General features: G+C 35.0%; 2 protein-coding genes across 6 annotated transcripts; both read right to left on the reverse strand.

Annotated features, from left to right (window-relative positions):
* On the reverse strand, positions 5,674-9,483 carry LOC18774068 (cysteine synthase). 4 transcript variants are annotated; one of them, XM_007205624.2, is made up of 11 exons: positions 9,356-9,482; positions 8,453-8,512; positions 8,197-8,306; positions 8,001-8,058; positions 7,467-7,730; positions 7,255-7,392; positions 7,072-7,123; positions 6,658-6,737; positions 6,303-6,362; positions 6,110-6,190; positions 5,674-5,977 (listed from the first exon to the last, which is right to left on the reverse strand). In XM_007205624.2, exons 2-11 carry the CDS (start codon positions 8,489-8,491, stop codon positions 5,888-5,890), a joined length of 972 nt encoding a protein of 323 aa, XP_007205686.2. In that variant the 5' UTR covers positions 8,492-8,512; positions 9,356-9,482; the 3' UTR covers positions 5,674-5,887. The 4 variants fall into 4 exon arrangements, with proteins under 4 accessions (XP_007205686.2, XP_020422671.1, XP_020422672.1 ...); XM_020567082.1 differs by lacking the exon at positions 9,356-9,482 and adding an exon at positions 9,305-9,327; XM_020567083.1 differs by lacking the exons at positions 8,453-8,512; positions 9,356-9,482 and having other exon boundaries at positions 8,186-8,280.
* On the reverse strand, positions 16,462-20,474 carry LOC18772639 (cysteine synthase). Of its 2 annotated transcripts, none has more exons than XM_007205486.2 (11): positions 20,276-20,474; positions 19,549-19,603; positions 19,332-19,441; positions 19,056-19,113; positions 18,453-18,716; positions 18,236-18,373; positions 18,069-18,120; positions 17,658-17,737; positions 17,270-17,329; positions 17,021-17,101; positions 16,462-16,862 (listed from the first exon to the last, which is right to left on the reverse strand). In XM_007205486.2, exons 2-11 carry the CDS (start codon positions 19,588-19,590, stop codon positions 16,770-16,772), a joined length of 978 nt encoding a protein of 325 aa, XP_007205548.1. In that variant the 5' UTR covers positions 19,591-19,603; positions 20,276-20,474; the 3' UTR covers positions 16,462-16,769. The 2 variants fall into 2 exon arrangements, with proteins under 2 accessions (XP_007205548.1, XP_007205549.1); XM_007205487.2 differs by having other exon boundaries at positions 20,195-20,279.

Here is a 21,808-nt window from a genome sequence, read left to right on the forward strand (position 1 = left end):
AAATAATATATATTAAAATATATAAATATATTATATTAAAATATTATATAGTAGCCGAACTTTTAAGTTGTAATTTGACAAAATTTTGCTGAATAAAATATATACGTATTTTATTCGTATAGTCGCACGGCTATGTCAAATTAATATCTATAAAGTATAAACTAATGCAATAAAGAGAGTCATTTTTCATAATTTTTTTATTAAATGGTATAGCCGTACGGTTATACCCATTTTTAAATATATATATATATATACAGCAAAAGGCAAAGAATGGTAAAACATTCAAAATACCATAAAATGTTGTTGGTTAATGCAAATATTAAGATTTGAAATTATTAATTAAATGAGGATAATATGGTAAATTCACCCTTTTTTCATATTAAAAAAATTAAAATTAAAAGAAAAATCAAATAATGGATCCTATTTTTATAGAACACAACTACCTATTATCATTTTTAAATTTTAAAATAAATTTAAAATAGTTTTAAAAACCTCTCGTAGGCGCGGAAGTGAGTGCGAAGAGGCTAGTTTGTTTTAAAGAAATTGTATAGCCCTTGGCTATACTCTGTTTTTCCCAAAAAAAATTTAAATGAAATAGTATAGCAGAACGGCTATACTCGGTTTTCCCATTTTTATATAAGAAATAATATAGCCGCGCAGCTATACCCGTTTTTAAAACTTGTATTAAATAAATAGTATCGCCGTGCGGCTATACTATGTGTTTTCCGATTTAAAAAAATTAGTATAGCCGCGCGGCTATCCTCTGTTTTTCCAATTTTTTCATACACTTATTTTTTTACAAAATCTTCAATAATACAAACAAAATTCACGTATTATACACATAATTATAACATATTATTGAATATAAATAATATATATTTAAAAATGTAAATAAATTATATTCGAATATTATAAAGTGGCCGAACTTTTAAGTTGTAATTTGATAGGGGATACTAAAAATAGGTGAAAGGATAAACATAGAGAGCGTCAATGTTGCGACCGCTTGTTGTAGGCGACATTGATACTCTAGTGACTAGGGCTCGTCAGGGCCGGGCTTTAAAACAGAGCGAGAAAATCCCAGGCCGGATTTTTTTAGAAAATTCAAAGCCCAAGCCCAACCCATGGGTCGGGCTTGAGAAAGCCTATCGGGCCGGGCCAGGCCTAAACGGGCCTACTTCATTAAAAAAAATCATAAACTTAATCATAATGGCATTTTAGTCCAAATTTGAGATTAAACTCACTTAATTCCAATATTTTTACATCAAACCAAATTCAAAAAACACCCAATAAAGTCACACAACTTAATAAGATTTTCCACAAAAATAATAAAATCAAGTATTATTTTTTAGGTTATTACATAATTAGAACGTAATACGTTGTAAAAAATAATAAGTATAAAAAAAAATTAAAAGGATGTTATGAATAAATATGCAAATATTTGGTGATCTGTTCAAGAAAAGCATGATTATATTTGGTGGTACGATTATATTTTGTGATATGATTATATTTGGTGATGTGATATGTTGTTCATCTTATTTATATATAATTGTTGAATTAATAATTGACACAAATTAATGTGTTAATCATCCAATTATAAACTAGGAATGAGTAAAGAAAAGTAAATGAAATGAAACAAATTATATATGTGATTTAAGTGATATAATCCTAAACCTAAACTCTTATTTATACATAATTAAATATGTATGCGGGCCGGACTTTTGTAGGCGGGCCAGGTCGGGCTTTCTTGGGCTTAATCGGGCTGGGCTGGGCTTCAGACACCCAAGCCCAAGCCTAGCCCAGCCCAAGGCTGGTTGAGCCATCTCAAAGCCCATAACTGGCCGAGTCGAGTTTTTTTTCGATTGGCCGGGCGGACCCCCATCAGCCCATGAGCCCGCTGGCCAAATGATGGGCCTACTAGCAACCACTGAGTATAGCCGTACAGCTATATTATTTTTTAATATAAAAAAAGGACACCCAGCCATATGGCCCCACGTGTCAACACATGTCTTTTAAAAAAAAATTATAAACATGGAGTATAGCCGAGCGGCTGTACTCATTTTTTTATAAAAAAGAACAACCTCTATCGATTAAAGCCACATGTCAAAAATAAGTATAACCGACCAGCTATACTCTTTTTATAAAATAAAAAAAAATCGTAGTATAGCTGACCGGCTTTACTTTTTAAACAAATTTAAGAACTGAGTATAGCCATCCGGCTATACTATTTTTAATATGAAAACGAGGCCCCCCAACCATTAGGCGCCACGTGCCAACACATGAATTTAAAAATTAAAAAAAAATAAAAACATGGAGTATAGCCGTGCGGCTGTACGTGGATTTTTTTATTATAAAAAGAACCTCTATCGATTAAAGCCACGTGTCAAAAATAAGTATAGCCGCCCGGCTACACTCTTTTTATTAAAAAAAATCGTGGTATAGCCGACCGGCTATACTCTTTTTATTAAAAAAAAATCGTGGTATAGCCGACCGGCTATACTATTGAATTAAAAAATTAATAATAAAAAAGAACCCTCCTAGTTGCATTAGTTTGTATCTTATAGATATTAATTTGCAACATATCCAAAGTAGATATTAAACTTCCACTATATGATATTTTAATATAATTTTTATAACATAATTTATTTTTATTCAATAATATGTGAGAATTATTTGTATAATACTTGATTTTGTGTGTCTTCCTGAAAATTTTGTTGAAAATACGTGCATAAAACATTAGAAAATACGTACGTACATGTACGATACAACAACGTGAGACGTGCATAGAACACGAATGTATTGTTGAAAAATAAGTACCTACATATATTTATATATATATGCATACATATGCAAAAGACTATAGCCGCTCGTCTATATTATTTATTAAAGACAATTTAAAATAAATAAAAAACCACTAATGCTCCTTGCTATACTATTTTTTAAAAAAATTAGAAAAAAAAAAACCGCCTGGCTATACTATTTTCTAAAGAAAAAACAGAGCAGCCCCACTGTGTGAAAATAATATGGCCGGACAGCGATACGTTTTAAAAAAAATTTAAAACTAAGTATAGCTGTGCGGCTATACTGGTTCTTAATATAAAAAAGAGGACCCCCCACCCATTAGGCGCCACGTGTCAACACATGTCTTTTTTAAAAAATTAAATACATGGAGTGTAGCCGGACGACTATGCTTGGCTTTTTTTTTTTTTTTTTTAAACAAAGAAGAACCTCTATCGATTAAAGCTAAGGCATACTTTTTTTTTAATAAAAAAATTCTTAGTGTGTGTATATATATATGTATACATATATATACATATATATTATAGTCTTTAACTCTGAATATTAAGACTGAAAGTTATAATGTCCTCCCAGGAACCCAGCCTTTAGCCTTAGTTTACAGAATCTATTACAAAGTCACAGGTACAAATATGAATTTCCAAGCCCTCAATAAAAGCCCAAAAGATCAAACAGTTCTGATCCAGAGTCATACCTCAGATGTCCATATACAAGTTCCTCAGACCATCAAATGGTCAGAAGTTGCCCTTCCAACAAATTGGACCCTAGTTACAGAGAGCCAACCAGCTCCGATCCAGGTAGTCTAAACAATTTAGACTACATTCACCAATATTTAGACGGCACAGTTAAAATTAGATTTGAAAATCAGCCTTCAAGAAAATCCAATGTCCAGTTGCAGTAGTTACCAACACCTGGTCAGTCACAGAGGCATGCCCTGGCAAGGCACTTCTTTACCGCCTCGTCTTCCACTCTAGAACGAGACCTAGAGTTAGAAAAGGCAATGATTGATTTCAAACTTGAGTCCCTGAGAAAATCCTCTCAGGTAACCCAGCCCTGCTATGGCAAGGCTCCAGTTCAAGAAGACAAATCTGAGTCACCCGAGTCACCTGAGTCACCTACACAGTCTGATTTCGTAGTTGACAATTATGCCACAGTTGATAATCAACTAAGAACCCTTAATAGAAAATTTAAGAAACCGTTATCACCAAGCCTTTCCTGATAGTCAGAACCGTCAAGAAATTTTTAAAGATTGGAAAGATTATATGCGGTCAGCCGAAGTTGAAATTTTCTACCTTGATTTTGTAGAAAGCCGTTATATGTCTAATGATGAGTTAAAAACTTTGACTAAAGAAAAATGGAAAATGATAGATAAGTCTGTTGTAGAATCCAGTCACCCTCTAGTTGATACCATAATTATTGAGCACAAGAACACTCCTATACCTGCTACCCCTTTCAAAGCTTTTGAAAGTAACGATAGCAATAGAAGAATTATTGAGCAGAATAATTATACCAACCAGAGCCTAATTGTCATAGGCAAACAGTTAGACACAATTGAGACTAAAATTGATAAAATAAATTCCCCAGAAATCAAGTCTAAGAAAGTAGAAAAACCAATAGTCCAATTCCAGGATCTTAGGTCAAGCCCGACACTCAAGATCACACCAACAATGAAGAAAATAGAAGACATGCTAGAACAATTAACCCCAGGTAAAGTTTATACGAATTAGGAAATTTATGTGAACAATACGGTCTTAGTAGTATTCCTCCCTCCATGAAAAGTAAGCCGAGTCACCTAAGAAAGAGCCGGTTCTACCCCAAAAGAAAACAATTTCCTAAAAACAATGATAATGAATTTTACAAGAAAAGGAAAAGTTTTACGAAGAAAAATTTGTTTACCTATTTTGTAATCAACACACATTTTCATGCCAACTTGATTAATTGTGCTTATAATATTTCCATAGGTTAAACTATCCCAATCAATATGACCTTGTTCATTACTGAGGGTAGTTCGGATTTTATGGGCAAATAAATTAGGCAGACCATTAACGAATTTTTCTTTCCAGAAGGGTTGGTTACTATCATCTCTTTTACATATGTATACATATATATATATATACATATGTAAAAGACTATAACAGCTCGTCTATACTATTTATTAACGACAATTTTTTTTTTTAAAAAAAAACACTAATGCTGCCCTGCTATACTATTTTTTTTAAAATTAGACAAAAATCAAGTATAGCCGAGCGACTATACGATTAACAGAACAGCCGACTGTGTGAAATTTTTATAGCCGCGCGGCTATACTGTTTTAAAAAAAATTTAGAAACTGAGTATAGCCGGACGGCTCTACTAGTTTTAAATATAAAAAAGAGACCCCGCCATTAGGCGCCACGTGTCAACACATGTCTTTTTAAAAAAAATTAAAAACATGGAGTATGGCCGTTCGGCTGTACTCTTTTTTTTTTTTTTTTAATAAACGAGAACCTCGATCGGTTATGTCAAAGTATAGCCGGCCGGCTATACTCTTTTTTTTATTATAAAAAATCATAGTATAGCCGACCGGCGATACTATTTAATTAAAAAAGTAATAATAAAAAAGGACCCTCCTACTTGCATTAGTTTGTACCTTATAGATATTAATTTGCAACATATCCAAAGTAGATATTAATCTTCCACTATATGATATCTTAATATAATTTTTATAACATATCTTCCATTATTAATGTCACACACAAAAATTTAAGGACAATAGGTGATAATTTCACGAACCTCAGGGACCGTTTGCGATAAAAAGCCTTATTTTAATGTGAAAAACAAAAGATGTGTTTTTCTTTTAGCACTGGCTTTCTATGAACCACCGTACAAAACATTGCTCAATTTTGTACTGAGGGTTATCAGGAAGATAACCAATACGAACCGGAATTTATTTTTTAATCAGTTATAAATCGCATAAGTCAAATATTGTTTGTAATAAGGCTCTAGTGCCGTTATAGGCTAGGGTCATATTGCCATCCAAACTAGAGCAAAGTTTTTCTTATTATTTCAAGAAGCAAGGCAACTATAGAAGCATTTTACGAATTTCAGCAACACTTCAGTAAACAGTCATGTTTTCCGCCTCATGCCTAACGGAATCAAAGAGCTCTGAAGACAAATAACGCTCTCCGAAGCTGGGGAACACAGCCTGCAGAAGCCACAAATGAGTGGAGAAGTTAATGGAGTGTTTTGTTGAGCAAAATGCAGTTCATAGGATAACAATTCGAAGCCAATGCAGTACAGATATTCTATTTCAATTAAAAAACGCAATTAGACTTACAACAATGAGTTTTCCAGCATTTTCCTGCTTCTTGGCCAGCTTTATTGCTGCTGCTGCTGCTGCACCAGATGAAATCCCCACCTGCAAAATATTTGCTCAGACAATCAGCATCATAGATGGAAAGACATGGAGAGTAACAAACTCATAGAACCACCATAACACTAAATGTCATTTCAACTAATTGATGCCATACCAGAAGACCTTCTTTCAGGGCAAGCAGCTTAGCGGTGTCAATAGCTTCTTCACTGGTTACCTAAAGTGTTACAGAAACATGATCAGTCAAGTTGAAGCTTAGCACAATCGTATGTACGCTTAGCACAATGATACCGTACCGCTAATAAATGTTTTTCTTATATTGAAGGCATATATGATTTAGTTTCTATATTATAATACTGCTAAAAACTGTTCACATCGAAATGCAACAAGAACTTGTACAATTAAGAGCAAGTCGACAATTTCACATGTAAAATCAAATTTTCATTATCAGAATACTTCATTAAAAATGTGTAAATTCAATCTGAACTGCAGTAAATAAGTCCAAGACTTACTTGAATAACTTCGTTGAGCAAGCTTACATCCAGAACTTGAGGTATGATACCCGCACCAATTCCTTGGATCTGATGCTTCCCTTTGAAATGAGTGTGCATATTATGTATCCAGATGAGCATCAGTCAATATAGGAGAATGAAGTCTCAAATACTGTGGAATAGTAATTTCATGCTGTTGAAATCCACGTATTGTACCACTTAAAAGAATCAAACTATCATAAAATACTTTGGATTTAACATTCTAATGACATCAACTTAACTTCTTGCTTTTGTTTTATTCGGCAGGATGACAAGTGATAACCAGAAAAACTTAGCACCTGCTTCATGATGTTCTGTTGTAATATGTTTTACAAAGAATTTCACAAGCACACAAGAAAGAGGTAGTGCAGAGACACAGGTATTGTAATAACTCACCAGGTCGGCCACCATTTAAGACTGCACTTTCGACTGGTTCTACACCGTACACCTAGACATTAAACAAAAGAAACCATACCATTAGACCATGTATATTGTAATGACTCTCTCTCTCTCTCTCTCTCTCTCTCTCTCTCTCTCTCTCTCTCTCATATATTGTATATTATACACACAAAACTCAACCTTGATCTTTGGATTTTGCTCTTTAAGAAATCTCCCAGTACCGGTTACGGTACCCCCAGTCCCTATCCCTGAAACCAGGGCATCAACCTTCCCTCCTGAGTCTCTCCATATCTCCGGGCCGGTGGTTTCGTAATGAACCTACACAAAGTATTACACAATTATTCATAAATCCTTTCAACCATGTAGCCATGTCACATATACTGCAAAAATACCTTTGGATTGGCGGGATTTTCAAATTGCTGAAGCATATAACTATTAGGCGTGCTGGTTAGCAACTCCTCAGCCTTATCAAGAACTCCCTTAATGCCTTTGGCAGGATCTGTGAGGTACACCTCAGCTCCAAAAGCTAGGAGCACAATTCTTCTCTCAAGACTCATTGAAGATGGCATGGTTATCTTAAGCTTGTAACCCTTGCTTGCTGCAATGAATGCCAATCCAATGCCAGTGTTGCCACTTGTGGGCTCAACAAGAACAGTCTTCAGTGCCAATTAATTATGCATATCAAGAACCCAAGCAAGTTAGTTAGTTGAAACTCCACGTTTCTGATGATATAAGTGGAAATTCCCCCATATAGTCAAACTTGATATCCTTAAAATAACAGAAAAGGAAGAAGAAACTTTATGTATAGATTTGGTATGCTGAAGCCTACTTGAAGGTGTAATGGATAATCTGAACATGTTTTTCTGCAAAATATGCACTACAAACTAAATAAACATCTATAGATATGGCGAATATTTGTTTTGAACCTTCCCTGGCGTAATTAGACCTTTATCCTCTGCGTCCTTGATCATACTAAATGCAATCCTGCGTATAAAAAATTATTTAAGACCAAATGAGTATATTAATCTGAGTCCAGATTCTATATCCCGTACGTTCTTGATTGTTTTCATACTAGGAAAATCAAAACCAATATTCCTGAGGAAAAACTAACAAAAAATATGCCTGTCTTTCACACTAGAGCAGGGTTCCATTGATTCTAGCTTGGCAGCAATTCGGGCTACGCAACCATCCACAACATTGTTGAGATATACCAACGGGGTATTTCCAATTAACTGCATGAATCAAGAAGACAGAGAGAGCAAATCATAAGCCAAAGCAAATATTTATAATCATGAAAATAAATAAAAAATAAAAAACCTGATAAATGAAAAAGAGGCTAAGCATCATTGAATGCGTAAGTTTCATGAAGAAATATTACTTCTGTGACATCTCTCCTGATTGCGCACTTGTCTTCCATGTTATCTTTTCTGGCAGCAAGCTGATAAAGATATGAAAGAGTGAAAACAAACTCTGAAGAAGCGCATTGCCATTAACCTATTTGAAAAGCCATGTCTGATATAATACATAAATCCTAACAAGGATATCATTTGCCTGAAATAACATCCAAGATAGCTATTTTTACATTCAATACTGTACAGCGTATACAGGTACAACAACGTATAGTAAAACGTGGCTTCATACATCCATACACAAATGAAAATTAAAACTCTGAAGTAAAAACAAACCAACCCAACAAAATAAACACACATAAAATGAGAAAATAAAATTCAATCAAGCTTCATGAACATCATAATCAGACCTTGGAAAGTCAACAGAATCAGAAGACGCCAAATATGCAGATGATTCACATCAATTATGAACGGTCGGAAACCAGCCAAAAAATATAAACAGATATCAAAGAAATATCACAAGAAGGTTTTCAAAAGAGTGAACTAAAAAGGCAGTACTTTTACCAAAATTGTTCAGAATCCATACTCACACAAAGCAGTCTTATGAAAAAGGTTTCAGTTATCCAATATTGAATGCAATCCCAAAGTACAAGCCTTTTGACCAAACCACCGATAGCCCAAAAGTCAAAGTTTTTTCAAAGCCAATTATTAATTTAATGACCATAAACATAGCACCAGACAGATTAATAGTTTAGAACTGTATCCAATATTAACAAGCTGATTTTCAAAATTTGAAGCACTGGTAATGAAATTTTTTACACCCAGCTGTTGACCAAGAACAAAACTCTGCAGAATTTTAGGAACAGTTACAAGTGAAATACCAAGTAATGGAAATCAAATAAGAACCACCAAGACAGTACAACAGAGCAAACCTTATCTCTGCAGGGAAGATAGAGAAGAAAGAAAGCAGTTTTCAATGCAAATATTGTGTTGTACTTTGTTTCGGTGAGAAAAATGCTGACTACTTGTTTAGAATGTCTATTTCTCAAGTTTGGCTCTTTGGACTTCCATGAGGCACATATGGGAGTTATTTTGGTTTTTTTATGTAAGTATTTTATTTTTATTTTTATTGACAATACTTCCTTCCCTCCTTACGCATATGGAGGGGCTCCTCTTTACTTTCTATTGTGGCTCAACCATAAAGTAATATGTGTCCTTTCTTTTTTAATTGCCAAAACAACTTCTTCTATTTTTCACTTTTACTGAACCACTAACTTTTTACCAAAATAGAAAAGAAAAAAAAAATCTCATTGTTCTTATTTTCTCACTTGGTAACATGATGATGTATTAAAAAAAAACCCTCCCATAAACTATGTCTACAAATGTTGTCAATGACAACTTTGGTTGTAGAGGGATTATTAAAGTTAAGAGTTCAAAAGGGCAACAAAGACTTAAAATTTTAATTGAGGAAATTATTATTTTTAAAATAGTTGAGAAAAATCAAAGTGGAAAAAAAAGAAAAGATATTTAGTAATATACCTATTCTTATCACTAATAATATAGATAAAATCGTACACAATTTAATTTCTATAAACAAACCCAAAAAATACTCAAAAATTGACAGTTGGCCCTATTGAATTTAATTTTGATTATTAAATTACTTTGATGCCATATCGAGTGTTTTGTATTTTTTATGAGGTTTTGGGGTTGGCAGTGTGTTTTTAAAGTCCATTTCATAGAGTTTTTTTTAATAATTTAGGCCCCTATATTTGGTATAATAGTAAATCTCCTAAAAAAATAATGAGAATTTTTTTATTTTCTTGTTTTGGTAAAAAGTTAGGGCTGCAATAAAAGTAAAAAAGAAGTTGTTTTGACAATTAAAAAAGAAAAGATGCATGTTATTTTGTGGTAGAGTCACAATAAAAGGTAAAAAGAGCCATGAAAAATTTCATTGAGAGAAATGAGCAAAGAAAAGAAAAACAGGTCAACATCTAATTAAGCATTACTGTGAGATGCCCAAAGACTCACAGGTATTTGTGTCTCCGAATACCTCTCGAGATGTGTTAAATAAAGTTAATTGTAGGGATGCTTTTGTCTTCACACAAACTGCTGACCATGGCTCAGCTGCTACGTGCATCTTCATGATTGGTTTTGGTTCATTACAATAAAACAGTTGACGTGAAAATATTAATTGTTTTGTGACAGCAATTGTGAATCACATACTGATTTTGCAGAATAAGTTTTACAAAACAAAATGAGCCCAAAAACGAACTACGAGAGTTTGCTTTTGTTTTATGTTTCTAAGAGCGGTCTGATCCCTTATCTAATATTGATTTTCAAGAATACAAGATGAGTCCGAAAAACGATCCTTCTGAAAGGTCATATCTTTATTGAGAAGTTCAAACACAGGTTGTACTGTTGTCGTTATTTTGTTCATATGCAAGCCTGCGTCCCTCTCCCTGACCTCATCTTGTATTCTTGAAAATCACAAAACAATCTTTAGTATGTACAAATTATGCCGTTCTCATTCCTCGTTTCATAAATCTCTAAGCTGACATCTAATAAATCCTGCAAGAAATGTACAAAGAAAAATGCAAACTAACAGAGGAAAAGATCTACAGCTTGAAGGGTAAGAAAAAAAAGTGAAAAATAGAAGGTCACTAGCCTGCTGGAAGGGACACAAGTTGTAATTATTAATTAAAAAAATACCCTTCAAGACTATTAGTGAAACCAGGGAACTTGCTTTGCAATACTACTAGCACACTTAGTAAAAACCAATATGCGTGTGCTTGTCCCACATCGCCCAAGTAAAGGCTGGAGAGTTGAGGTGAGCACGTATAAATACATAAGGACGAGCCTGTGAAAACATACTTACCTGGACAGGGTCAATGGGTGATCAAGAAGGCCCATGGCCTAGGTTGGTGACCTCCATTGCACTTAGGAGGGGTGCCTGCCTATGGTCTCCTCAAGTAGGAGAGCCAATGTCATAATTTGTTGCCGAGGGGGCTTGCGTTCGCGCAGCCCCTACCTAAATTTCAGTTCAATATTGTGGAACAAGCAATAATTCTCATGCCAATCTTATACCCAAATTTAATTTTCGTTCTCAAGGGGTTGGGTTCTTCCTAGCCAATTTAACCCAAGCCAATTGTAATTTGTGAAGTTCGTCGCTATAAAGAATTGCGAGACTTTGGCTCTGGTGTTTGGTTCTTCCTAGCCAATTATAATTTGTAAAGTTTGATGTAAGTTTCTATCAAAAGACCTTGGCTTTGACTAAACTTTAAGTTTAGTCACAATAGTGAGCCCGTCCTTTTGCACTTGAACACAGTTTAGTCACAATAGTGAGCCCGTCCTTTTGCACTTGAACACTCTGGTGTTGATACTAAGAGGGGTGAGGCTGGTTATCCATTTCCTTTGCAGCTTGGTGAGCAAATTGTTATTCTTGCTTTAAATGGCTGCGCACAGTAAGTAAAGAAACATCCCCTTTTTCTGGTTTTGATAAAATACAAAATTTAAATAAAAAAAAAGGACAACTTAAGCAGTTGATGAACTGAGTTCAGCTAGCTTCACTTGCTCAAGCACCATCCTTCATTTCTTTTAGAAATTTCATGTTTTGAAATCTTGCTTTTTTGTCTCTCTGGAATATCATAGTTAGAGGCTTAGAACCTAATACTAGGCAAGCGATGCAAGTATTGGTTTTGCAGGTTTAAAATTGGGAACAAAGCTAAAAAGTTAAGGCTGCAGCATCAATCTCTAGCTCTTCATTTTCAACAAATGTGATGAAGCACAAGGACCATAAAATAATGGGGTAGTGAATTAGGGAGTGCCAGAAATCTTTGGTTGGGTCGGCTGCGATTAATTTAAGTTTCCAGACTTTGGTTGGGACGAATGTCCCACATTGGAAACGTACAGAAGGTGGAGATAAGTGTTGGGGGATAAATACAAAACTAAGGACCACATTTAAAATTACATACCTGGACGGGGTCTATGGGTGATCAAAAAGGCCCATGGCCTAGGTGGGTGGCTTCCATTGCACTTTGGAGGTGCACTTGCCTAACATCTCCCTAGAGGAGACTGTACGTCGTAATTTGTGGTAGTGGGGCTGTGTACGCGCGGCCCTCCTAAATTCTATTTTCTAAATTTTGTTCCTTTCTTTTATGTCTATTTCATCTTGTATGGGAGTAACTTTGGATCTCCAAAAAGTGATTTTAAGTAAATATGGCAATATTGTACATGATATATTCATTAACACGATAAGAATTCACATGAAAATTTTAGTATTTGGGTCGAGTTATCATGTTGTGTCGACTCGACCCGTTAGCCACATGTTAACTTAACGACCCGTGTCGTGTAAATTCGCAAATATCTGTTAACCCATTAAACTTAAGGGCATTTTTGTAAGTTTATATATATATATATTTTTCTTTTTTTCTCCTTCTCTTTCTTCTCTTCCTCCCCCAACTCTCCCACTATCTATCTCTGTAAGTTTCTTCTCTTTTCATTATTTTTCTTTATTTTCATCATAAACCAAACATAGCTTTCTTTTATGTTCTTCCCTCTCATTGTGCCACCCCCTCTCTCCTCCTCCTTCAGCAAACCCTCTCTCACTAGTTGTGTCATTAATGGAGGTTTATGGATTGGGGAAAGAGGAGAGAAATAGGAAGAGGGGGGCTACGCAGGGGTTTTGGTTTTGGTTTTTTTCTTCAATTTTTTTTCTTTTTTAATTTGTTTAAATTCTTAAAGGATGAAACGGGTTGTGTCGTGTCGTGTGATTCACGAATTGTAACGGGTCGTGTTTATGTTTGATATTTTTCACTTGTTTTCTTATCATGTCGTGTCATGCGAACTCGTTCAGAAAAGCGTGTTGACGTGAACATGACACGAACATTGTAAACACGACACAAATGCTATATCTAATTTTAAGTAATTCTAAGAGCATGTGCTTCTTCATAAAAGTGATTATTGATCTCTCCCGAATCACTCCCAAACGAACCCTAAGTTTTTATACTAAATTGTATTCTGTCAATTTATTTCACCTTATAGAAATTACTTGATCACATTTTAGCTATTATATTTTCATAAAACATAGATATGGCGCATGCTTTTTAAAAGTTTTTTTTTTTTAAGTGTAACTTTGCTAATAACATTTCATCATCATGCACCATTATTATCACCGATTGATTATATGTTATTTATGTCACATTTTAGTTATAATATTTTCATAAAATATAGTGTGATTTTGATTATGAATTATTATTATTTTCAATAAGAACTACGGTCAAACTTTAATAAAATGTAATTATGCATGGTAATTATTTTCAACCATGATGTAATCATTGTAATGTGGCAAATGACGAATAATGAATGTAGTTGTAAGCCATTTTCCAATTCCCTGGTTTATTTTGTTAAAATTAATCAGTGAAAAAGCAAGCTTATGCTTTGAGTCTATATAAACTATAAAGCTAATATTTGATTATTTCGAGTTCTGAATTTGAGGATAATTGAGAACGGAACTCAATATTTCTATTGAGTTGATTGATTTTGTTATCAAGAGAGCAAGTAGTAATGCAGGAGAACTCTGTGTAACTCTATCATCCTATATTAGATTTCATCCTGGTGGTTCAGTTAAGCCCTAAAAGATCTCAATGTGGAGATTAGGGCGGGGTTGAGTCTCAGCTTACATATAGGATAGGAGGGGGTCAATATTTGCAAGGATCCCACATCGATAAAAGAACAGTTAAGAGACCAGAGGACGAGCTATAACTAAGGACTAAGGAGCAACTTTACAACATACTTACCTGGACGGGGTCAATGGGTGATCAGGAAGACTCATGGCCTAAGTTGGTGACCTCCATTGCACTTAGGAGGGGTGCTAGCTTGAGGTCTCCCCAAGTGGGAGAGCCTACGTCATAATTTATTGCAATGGGGGCTTGCGTTCGCGCAGCCCCTGCTCAAAGATAATCCAAACTTTTTCAAATTTCTTTTAATTGATTAAATAGATTATTTTCTTCCGAAGTACCTGCCTTGATTTTGTAAAATTTCACAACCCTGGAGTTGTATGTGAATTTGATAATTCTCACTTTTATTTTGGTTGAATTCTATGGAATTTGAAGGTTTCATGAAATTATACTCTGAAGACTGCTTTGATTATACAGGCATATATAAGCAGAGAGAGCATAGCAACTATGAATTCTGGAGAAAAGACAGCAACTATGAATTCTGGAGAAAACAGACAGCAACTAAGAAATCTGGTTTGAAGATTTATGGTCTTAAGAACAATTTACACCATAAAAACCAAACCTTTATGTGTGGTGTTCGAACCATGCGTTTTCTCACCTTTGAGTAAGATATACTTTGCCAAAAAAGGAAGGAAAACTTAACAGACTTATTATATATTGGGTCGAAGAATATTGTCTCTGTTTGATCGATACTCAGTGCCAGAGCAATAAGAAACACGGAGCAGTGCCCATGTATTTTGGAACATAGGAAACCACGGTAATTTTAACTTGGTTGTCCCACATCGAAGAACAAGAGAAACAAATGGCATGCGCGTACTATAAAATAGGAAGAGGTGGTGCCTTTAAAACATACTTACCTGGACGGGGTCAATGGGCGATCAAGAAGGCTCATGGCCTAGGTTGGTGGCCTCCATTGCACTTAGGAGGGGTGCCTGCCTATGGTCTCCTCACTGTAGGAGAGCCAACGTCATAATTTGTTGCGGTGGGGGCCTGCGTCCGCGCGGCCCCTGTCAATTCTATAAACAAACTTTCTTGTGAGTTTTCAACGTAAAAGGCCCATTAGCTAATTATTCAAAAAAAAAAAAAAGTAGGTCTCACATTATTATTGACTATAAATAAAGGGGGCTAAACCCAAAAAATATTGAGTCCAAACTTGCATTAGTTTCTGCTATTATATTTACCTCGTTTCTGATTTATTTTTGCTGCTGCTGCTCCTGAATCCCACAAACTAATTGCTGCTGTTAAGGCAAATTATTGAGGTTAAATGCGTTTATGATGTCAGCGGAGAGAGCTTTTGATGTGCTGCAACTAAATCATTCACTGTGAAATTCAATCGAGTCACATCAGCAGCTATATTGTCAATTATATTGTAGCTGGGCACCTAAACCTACAAAACCCTTATTTATGAGACTATTTTTTTAAGACATTTTCTATTGGGAATGGTGATAGTATATTAAATTTATATACACTACACGGAAGTTATGACCGGAATTTAAGATATTGCCTGGCAGAGCAATTGCTCCAAACTACTACACTAGCGGGGCTTTGTTGATATATGAGACTATATATGGCCGGTTTCCTTTCTTATTTCCTTTATTATTTTGTGTTGGACTTTAGAGGAGAAACCATGCAACTTTTCATTTATGCTCCTTAATATTTTACTTATAACCCTAATGCTCAATATTTCAAAAAAGGAAAAAAGAGTCAAGTGTTTCTCTAGATTAATTAAGTTTGTCAAATCGTATGCGTCTCTGGTACTTTTTTCCAGCATTTTAGCCAGTAGCTTCAAGTACCACATCGGAAATGCACAAGAAGTGAAAAGCGAGATTGGTGTATTAAAGAGGAACAAGGGGCACTTTGAAACATACTTACCTGGACGAGGTCTATGAGCGATCAAGAAGGCTCATGGCCTGGGTTGGTGACCTCCATTGCACTTAGGAGGGGTGCTCGCCTATGGTCTCCTCAACGTAGGAGAGCCAACGTCATAATTTGTTGTAGTTGGGGCCTGCGTTCGCGCGGCCCCTGCCTCAATTCAGTATCAACTTTCAGCTGCTGGCTAGCAAAATAGGCTCATCTCTCATTTTACCTTTTTGTCTGGTATAATATATCCATTCAGAATTGATTCTAAATCAGTACGTTTCCATCCATTACTTTGCTTCCTCAAGTTGATTTTACTTTTGTCGGTTAGTTGAAGATAAATACTAAGTCCAATAAATATTAATTTATCCCTTCAATCTGCAGTGACATGCAAAAATAATTTTTAGTAAAATTCAACTGGACCTTTTCTGTTAACCATCCATAAATTGCTTCATTGATACCAATCCTTGCATAATATTTATGAGAAAATGCTGCTAATTTTCTTAAAACACATCATACCAACTTGAATAATCTCACAAGGATGTAAAGGTTCTTGAATTAGTAAGCCATACAAACTGTTTTCAAATTCTATTACAAACAGAAAAGGCAGCACTTTATTCTTCATAGCATTTATTGAGACTCATGTCAAGAAGCAAAAGCAGTCAAAGCGAAAATACGGCGCAGCTTGATAATCATACTCTCTGCCTCGCAAATTGTGAAATTTGTACAGTTCCTTTCGAAGCTACAGAACATCTCAGGGCTCAAAAACCATATTCTCAGCCTCCCGCTTCACAGATTCGAACAACACAGAGGATAGATAACGCTCTCCAAAGCTGGGGAAGACCACCTGTACACATTTAGAAATGAAAAGGCGATCCAGTCAATCTTAAGGGAACGTACCATTCCTGTCAATTTGTGCAAACTATGCAGGAAACATACTTAAACAACAAGCTCAGTAGTCCAATATGTTGTTAAAAACCTACTGCAGTTAATAATATGACTTACAACAATGAGCTTTCCAGCATTTTCTGGCCTCTTTGCAATTTCAATCGCAGCAGCAGCAGCAGCACCGGATGATATCCCCACCTGCAATACATGTTAATCGTAAATCAAAATAGAAAAGATGGAACAATGGAAGCAACCAAAGGAAACCAGAATACCGAAGATTGTAAAATTCATGACAAAATCAATAGCATGCTAAAAGAACCAAGAGAAGTTCTTGTTCAAACAGTTCATTCATGGTTGTGGACTTACCAGCAAACCTTCTTTCAATGCAAGCTGCTTAGCAGTTTCTATAGCTTCTTCACTTGATATCTGCAAAGTCATAGAAAGATTGGTTTAGCTCTCAAAATATAAACTTGCAGCTTGGAAGGAAAGTTGTCAATTTCACAAAATTAATGAAAAAAGTGGCACTGCATATAACTTGTCGATATCGTCATGAGCATACTCATATAAGTCTTGCGATGAAATTAAAAGCTCAAACAATGATATTTCCTAGACAGATTATCTTAAGGAGGATAATCAAAGCCCCCACCAAAAAAAATAAATAATGGTAGTAAGACGTCAAAAATTTCAATCATTACAATTAATAACGTCAAGTCTTCAGTGGAAAATAATGCCAAGTACAAGTTTTAGTGCTTACTTGAATAACTTCGTCAATCAAGTTGACATCTAAAACTCCAGGGATGAAGCCAGCACCAATTCCTTGAATCTTGTGAGGGCCTGAGATATAGAGAAGTACACAGATCATCAAATTTAGAAAAGGAGAATATGAGAGCGAAAATTCTCTAGTGAACAGTTTGTACTCAATATCATCTGCTGACGCTAGACTAGTCTGAATCTAGGATTGTCAATTAACACTAATTTTCTAGCATGTGGGTATCTAGGTGACTTTTCTTTTGAAATTCTTAAGGGACAGTTACAGGTCCACTTTACAGACATTTAACTTGGGCCCAAAAAATGAAGTTTATTGAACTCTAAATAATGAGCCTGCAGCCCAGATCAAAAGGGCCAACACCCATGTGCTCGTGACAAGCAGGTTATCATGACTCACCGGGTTTCCCTCCAGACAAAACAGCACTTTCAACTGGTTCTACACCATAGAGCTAAACATAAAAAGCAAGAGGCAAGTCAGCACTATCAGAAATAATGATATAGGCATTATAAAAAAATTGAATAATTATTATCCTCTAAATTATAATATGCAAAGAGACGGCCAACCTTGATGTTTGGGTTTTGCTCCTTGAGGTACTTCCCAACACCTGTTATTGTACCTCCTGTTCCTATCCCAGAAACAAAGGCATCGGCTTTACCACCAGAGCCTTCCCAGATTTCTGGTCCAGTAGTTTCATAGTGTACCTGAACAGACCATATCTTTCCAGCAGTCTATCCAGACAGCAAGTTATATTAACAAAAAAACATGGCATAAAATTTTCACCTTTGGGTTGGCATGGTTTTCAAATTGCTGTAGCATATAAGCATTGGGAGTCTTTGCCACTATCTCTTCTGCCTTCTGAACAGCCCCTTTCATGCCTCTGGCTGGATCTGTGAGGACAAGCTCAGCCCCAAATCCTAGAAGAATGGTTCGTCTTTCGAGACTCATTGAAGCAGGCATGGTGATTATTAGTTTGTAACCCTTAGCAGCTGCCATAAATGCCAATCCTATGCCAGTATTGCCACTCGTAGGTTCAATCAGGACACTCTACAACATGAAACAAGAAAAAATTGTCAAATCAAAAGTTTCTCCTTTACCTCATTAATTACACAAACAGAACCAGAACATTATTAGACCGTGAAAAAGTAAAGATAAATACCTATCATTTTAATTTTTTACATTACACACGCAGAGGGAACATCACAAATAAAACTTGAAAGAAGAAATTGCAAATGATTGACTGATATCTAAACCAAGTTGGGGATTGAATGGCGGAAATCATATCAGATAATAACAGACATTTCTATTTGAGTATCAAACACAGGCTCCACTTGGATTCAGAAAACCTATTTCACTTGTCTAGATAAGAAAGACATGAATACTAACCTCACCCGGCTTAATGAGACCTTTCTCCTCAGCATCTTTAATCATACTGTATCCGATCCTACAATGAACAAATCATCATTCTAAGTTTTCAACTGATTGCATGGAACTGGGCCATGGAAATTTCTCTTGGAGACCCACTTTGGAATTGACTTCAGCTTACATATAAGTCCAACTTCACAACAATGACACTGAACAAGGCAGTCTCATGAAAAAAATCCCAATCAAACAATTGCAGTGTGTGCAACTGATAAATATTCCAATCAGAATTAGTTAAACCTGTCTTTGACACTAGAGCAGGGTTCCATCATCTCCAGCTTAGCAGCAATTTTTGCTACACAGCCATCTACAACATGGTTGAGATACACCAATGGTGTTTTACCAATTAACTGTATAACAATCACAATGAATAAACACATTCAATCAGCAAAATATCATATAATATTCAGACACCCAAAGGGTTAAACATTATGAAACTAAATGGGGTACAACTTACTTCAGTGACATCCTTTGCAATCCCAGAATTCTCCTCCCCCATTTTTATCAGTCAACTGTTAAGAAAATGAAGAGTATCAGCAATAATCAATACGTAAAATTCTAAATAAGTCAGCTTTCAAAGAACAACTAAAACAAATACCAAGATTTTTTATTTTTTTATTTAAAAAGTAAAATAAAGAAGAAAAGAAGTAACTATTGTGTGTGACTTTGAACTTTATAAACACTTCAAAAACTGAGTTGATCTTCTTCTGTTTTTGTTTTTCCTTTCTGGAGACAAGAGCAAATGATAGGAGATTTAACACTTTAAAGTTTTACTTTAATTTCTTTCCTCCGTTTTCTCAGCAGCCAAACAGCTTATGACTTCACATCAGCAACCATCTCAATAACCAGTTCCATATCCACAATCATGATACAACAATCAAATGAAAAAGAAAATTGCATATTTTTGAGCTTACGACTTCACATCAGCAACCATCTCAGTAACCAATCCCATATCCACGATCATGACACAACGATCAAATGAAAAAGGAAACTGCATGTTTCGAGAATCTAAAGATTTTGTCTTTTAAAAAACAAGAAATTGATTGAAAAATAAATAAAATCCAAACATATTAAATCACGCAAGAGTATGAAGTGAATCAAACCTGCTTGAGACTCCTGGCAATGCAAAGAGCTGAAAGAAATATAAGACTGAAACGAAATGAAAGAGAGTTTTGGAAGCTTACCACCAGCTTGACTTGGAAGTTGACAGTTTAAAAAGGATGGCCAGGATCTGAGCTCAGAGCTGAAGGAACACAAATGACAACAGTGAGAGAGTTGCGGATATTTAAAGAAATTTCAGCTGGCGTTACGTCTGTGGATGGAGCCTTTTTTATTTTTCCATATTATCATTGTCATCCGCCTGCTTCTTCTCCAAAAATAAAAAACAACAGCATATTACATATTTTCCTCTGTTTTTCTTTTTATTTGTCTATGAACTGTTTTTTATTTTTTATTTTCTAAAAGTTACAACTTAATATTGTTATCGTGGCTTTTTTATAATTGATATTAAGAAAGGGAAATCAAAATAAATTATAAATATTCTTACTTTTATGGTGCCAATGACAATTATTCATCAAATTATTTATTTATATTCTGTAGGGGCACTTGATCATGTGTATCATGAGCAGCCTCGATTGGTTCTATTTCTAATATAAAATACAATATAACTTGGATTGGAAATTGATTATGCATAATCGTTGGGATATCCCCATCCCCACATTTCACATGGGAATAAATGACCATACTAGACATAATGATTTAGTTTTATCCTTTGAGCATGATTTTATTGCATTATGTTCCCCATTCTCCAATGTGAGAGGTACTTTTATCATTTATTTTTATTTATTTTTATATAAATGATATTATATTTTAAACTACATAGAAGGAAATTTGAACTCGGGTGCAGAATGGAGAGTACTATACATTTGCATTGGTCAACTATCTACATCCATTTTCCTTTTAAAAATAAAATAAAAAATAACACTTGTTAATTTGTTGTATTGCATGAAAGGTGTGTTGACAAATTTGCCACAATGGTGAATAAGTCGGGATAGAACTTTGGAATTATTATTGACCAAAAAAAGGAACTTTGGAATTATTTGTTATTGATAATTACAGTATGTGGAATATCACATTTGAATATTTCAACAATGGATGGAGACATATTATCGCATCTGGTTGAATAATCCATCCATCCATTATTTAATGTGGCAATTTGACATATGAAATGAAATCATGGGGACTGCTGTTTTCAAGCATCAAATTTTGCATTTAAAAAAACTTTTGACTCAAAAATTGTATATAAATATTTATGCGCTATAAAAACAAAACAATAAATATATGTGTGTTATAAAAATAACCTGGGATATGTGCGATAATTCTGAGCTGCACGTAAAGTAGATGAGACACAGCATTTAACGAGGTTCGGCTATGCCTACGTCCTCGGAGAGCAGCAGCAGTAACTTTTCCACTATGTAAAAGGATAGAGCTACAAGTTTAGTGTTTACAATATATGTGGCTCACTGAATTTTCTCTCTAGGAGAATTTCTCTCTGCTCTCTCTTTCCTCTTTCTTCCTTCTCTTCCTTTCTCCTTTTTTCTTCTCCTTCTTCTTTCCGTTTCTCTTCTTATTTATAGGCTGAAATAATCACTATTCATCACTGTTCACCCGTGACAGACAAACTCTATCAAAGCCGTCAAATGAACAGTGATGAACAG

The sequence above is a fragment of the Prunus persica genome, chromosome G6 (genome assembly GCF_000346465.2).
Source record: "Prunus persica cultivar Lovell chromosome G6, Prunus_persica_NCBIv2, whole genome shotgun sequence".
NCBI classification, from domain to species: domain Eukaryota; kingdom Viridiplantae; phylum Streptophyta; class Magnoliopsida; order Rosales; family Rosaceae; genus Prunus; species Prunus persica.

Bases quoted from the DNA above. Each gene is read 5' to 3' on its own strand.
- LOC18774068 (XM_007205624.2), bottom strand. From the start codon at position 8,491: ATGGAAGACAAGTGCGCAATCAGGAGAGATGTCACAGAA. The intron at 8,059-8,196 runs GCATATTTTTTG...TTTTATACGCAG, and splicing joins TGCTCTAGTGTGAAAGACAG to GATTGCATTTAGTATGATCA. The intron at 7,124-7,254 runs GTTGAGTTTTGT...TTTAATGTCTAG, and splicing joins AGCAAAATCCAAAGATCAAG to GTGTACGGTGTAGAACCAGT.
- LOC18772639 (XM_007205486.2), bottom strand. From the start codon at position 19,590: ATGGGGGAGGAGAATTCTGGGATTGCAAAGGATGTCACTGAA. The intron at 19,114-19,331 runs GTTTAACTAATT...TGTTCATTGTAG, and splicing joins TGCTCTAGTGTCAAAGACAG to GATCGGATACAGTATGATTA. The intron at 17,102-17,269 runs GTAAGTCCACAA...CATGTATTGCAG, and splicing joins CATTGAAAGAAGGTTTGCTG to GTGGGGATATCATCCGGTGC.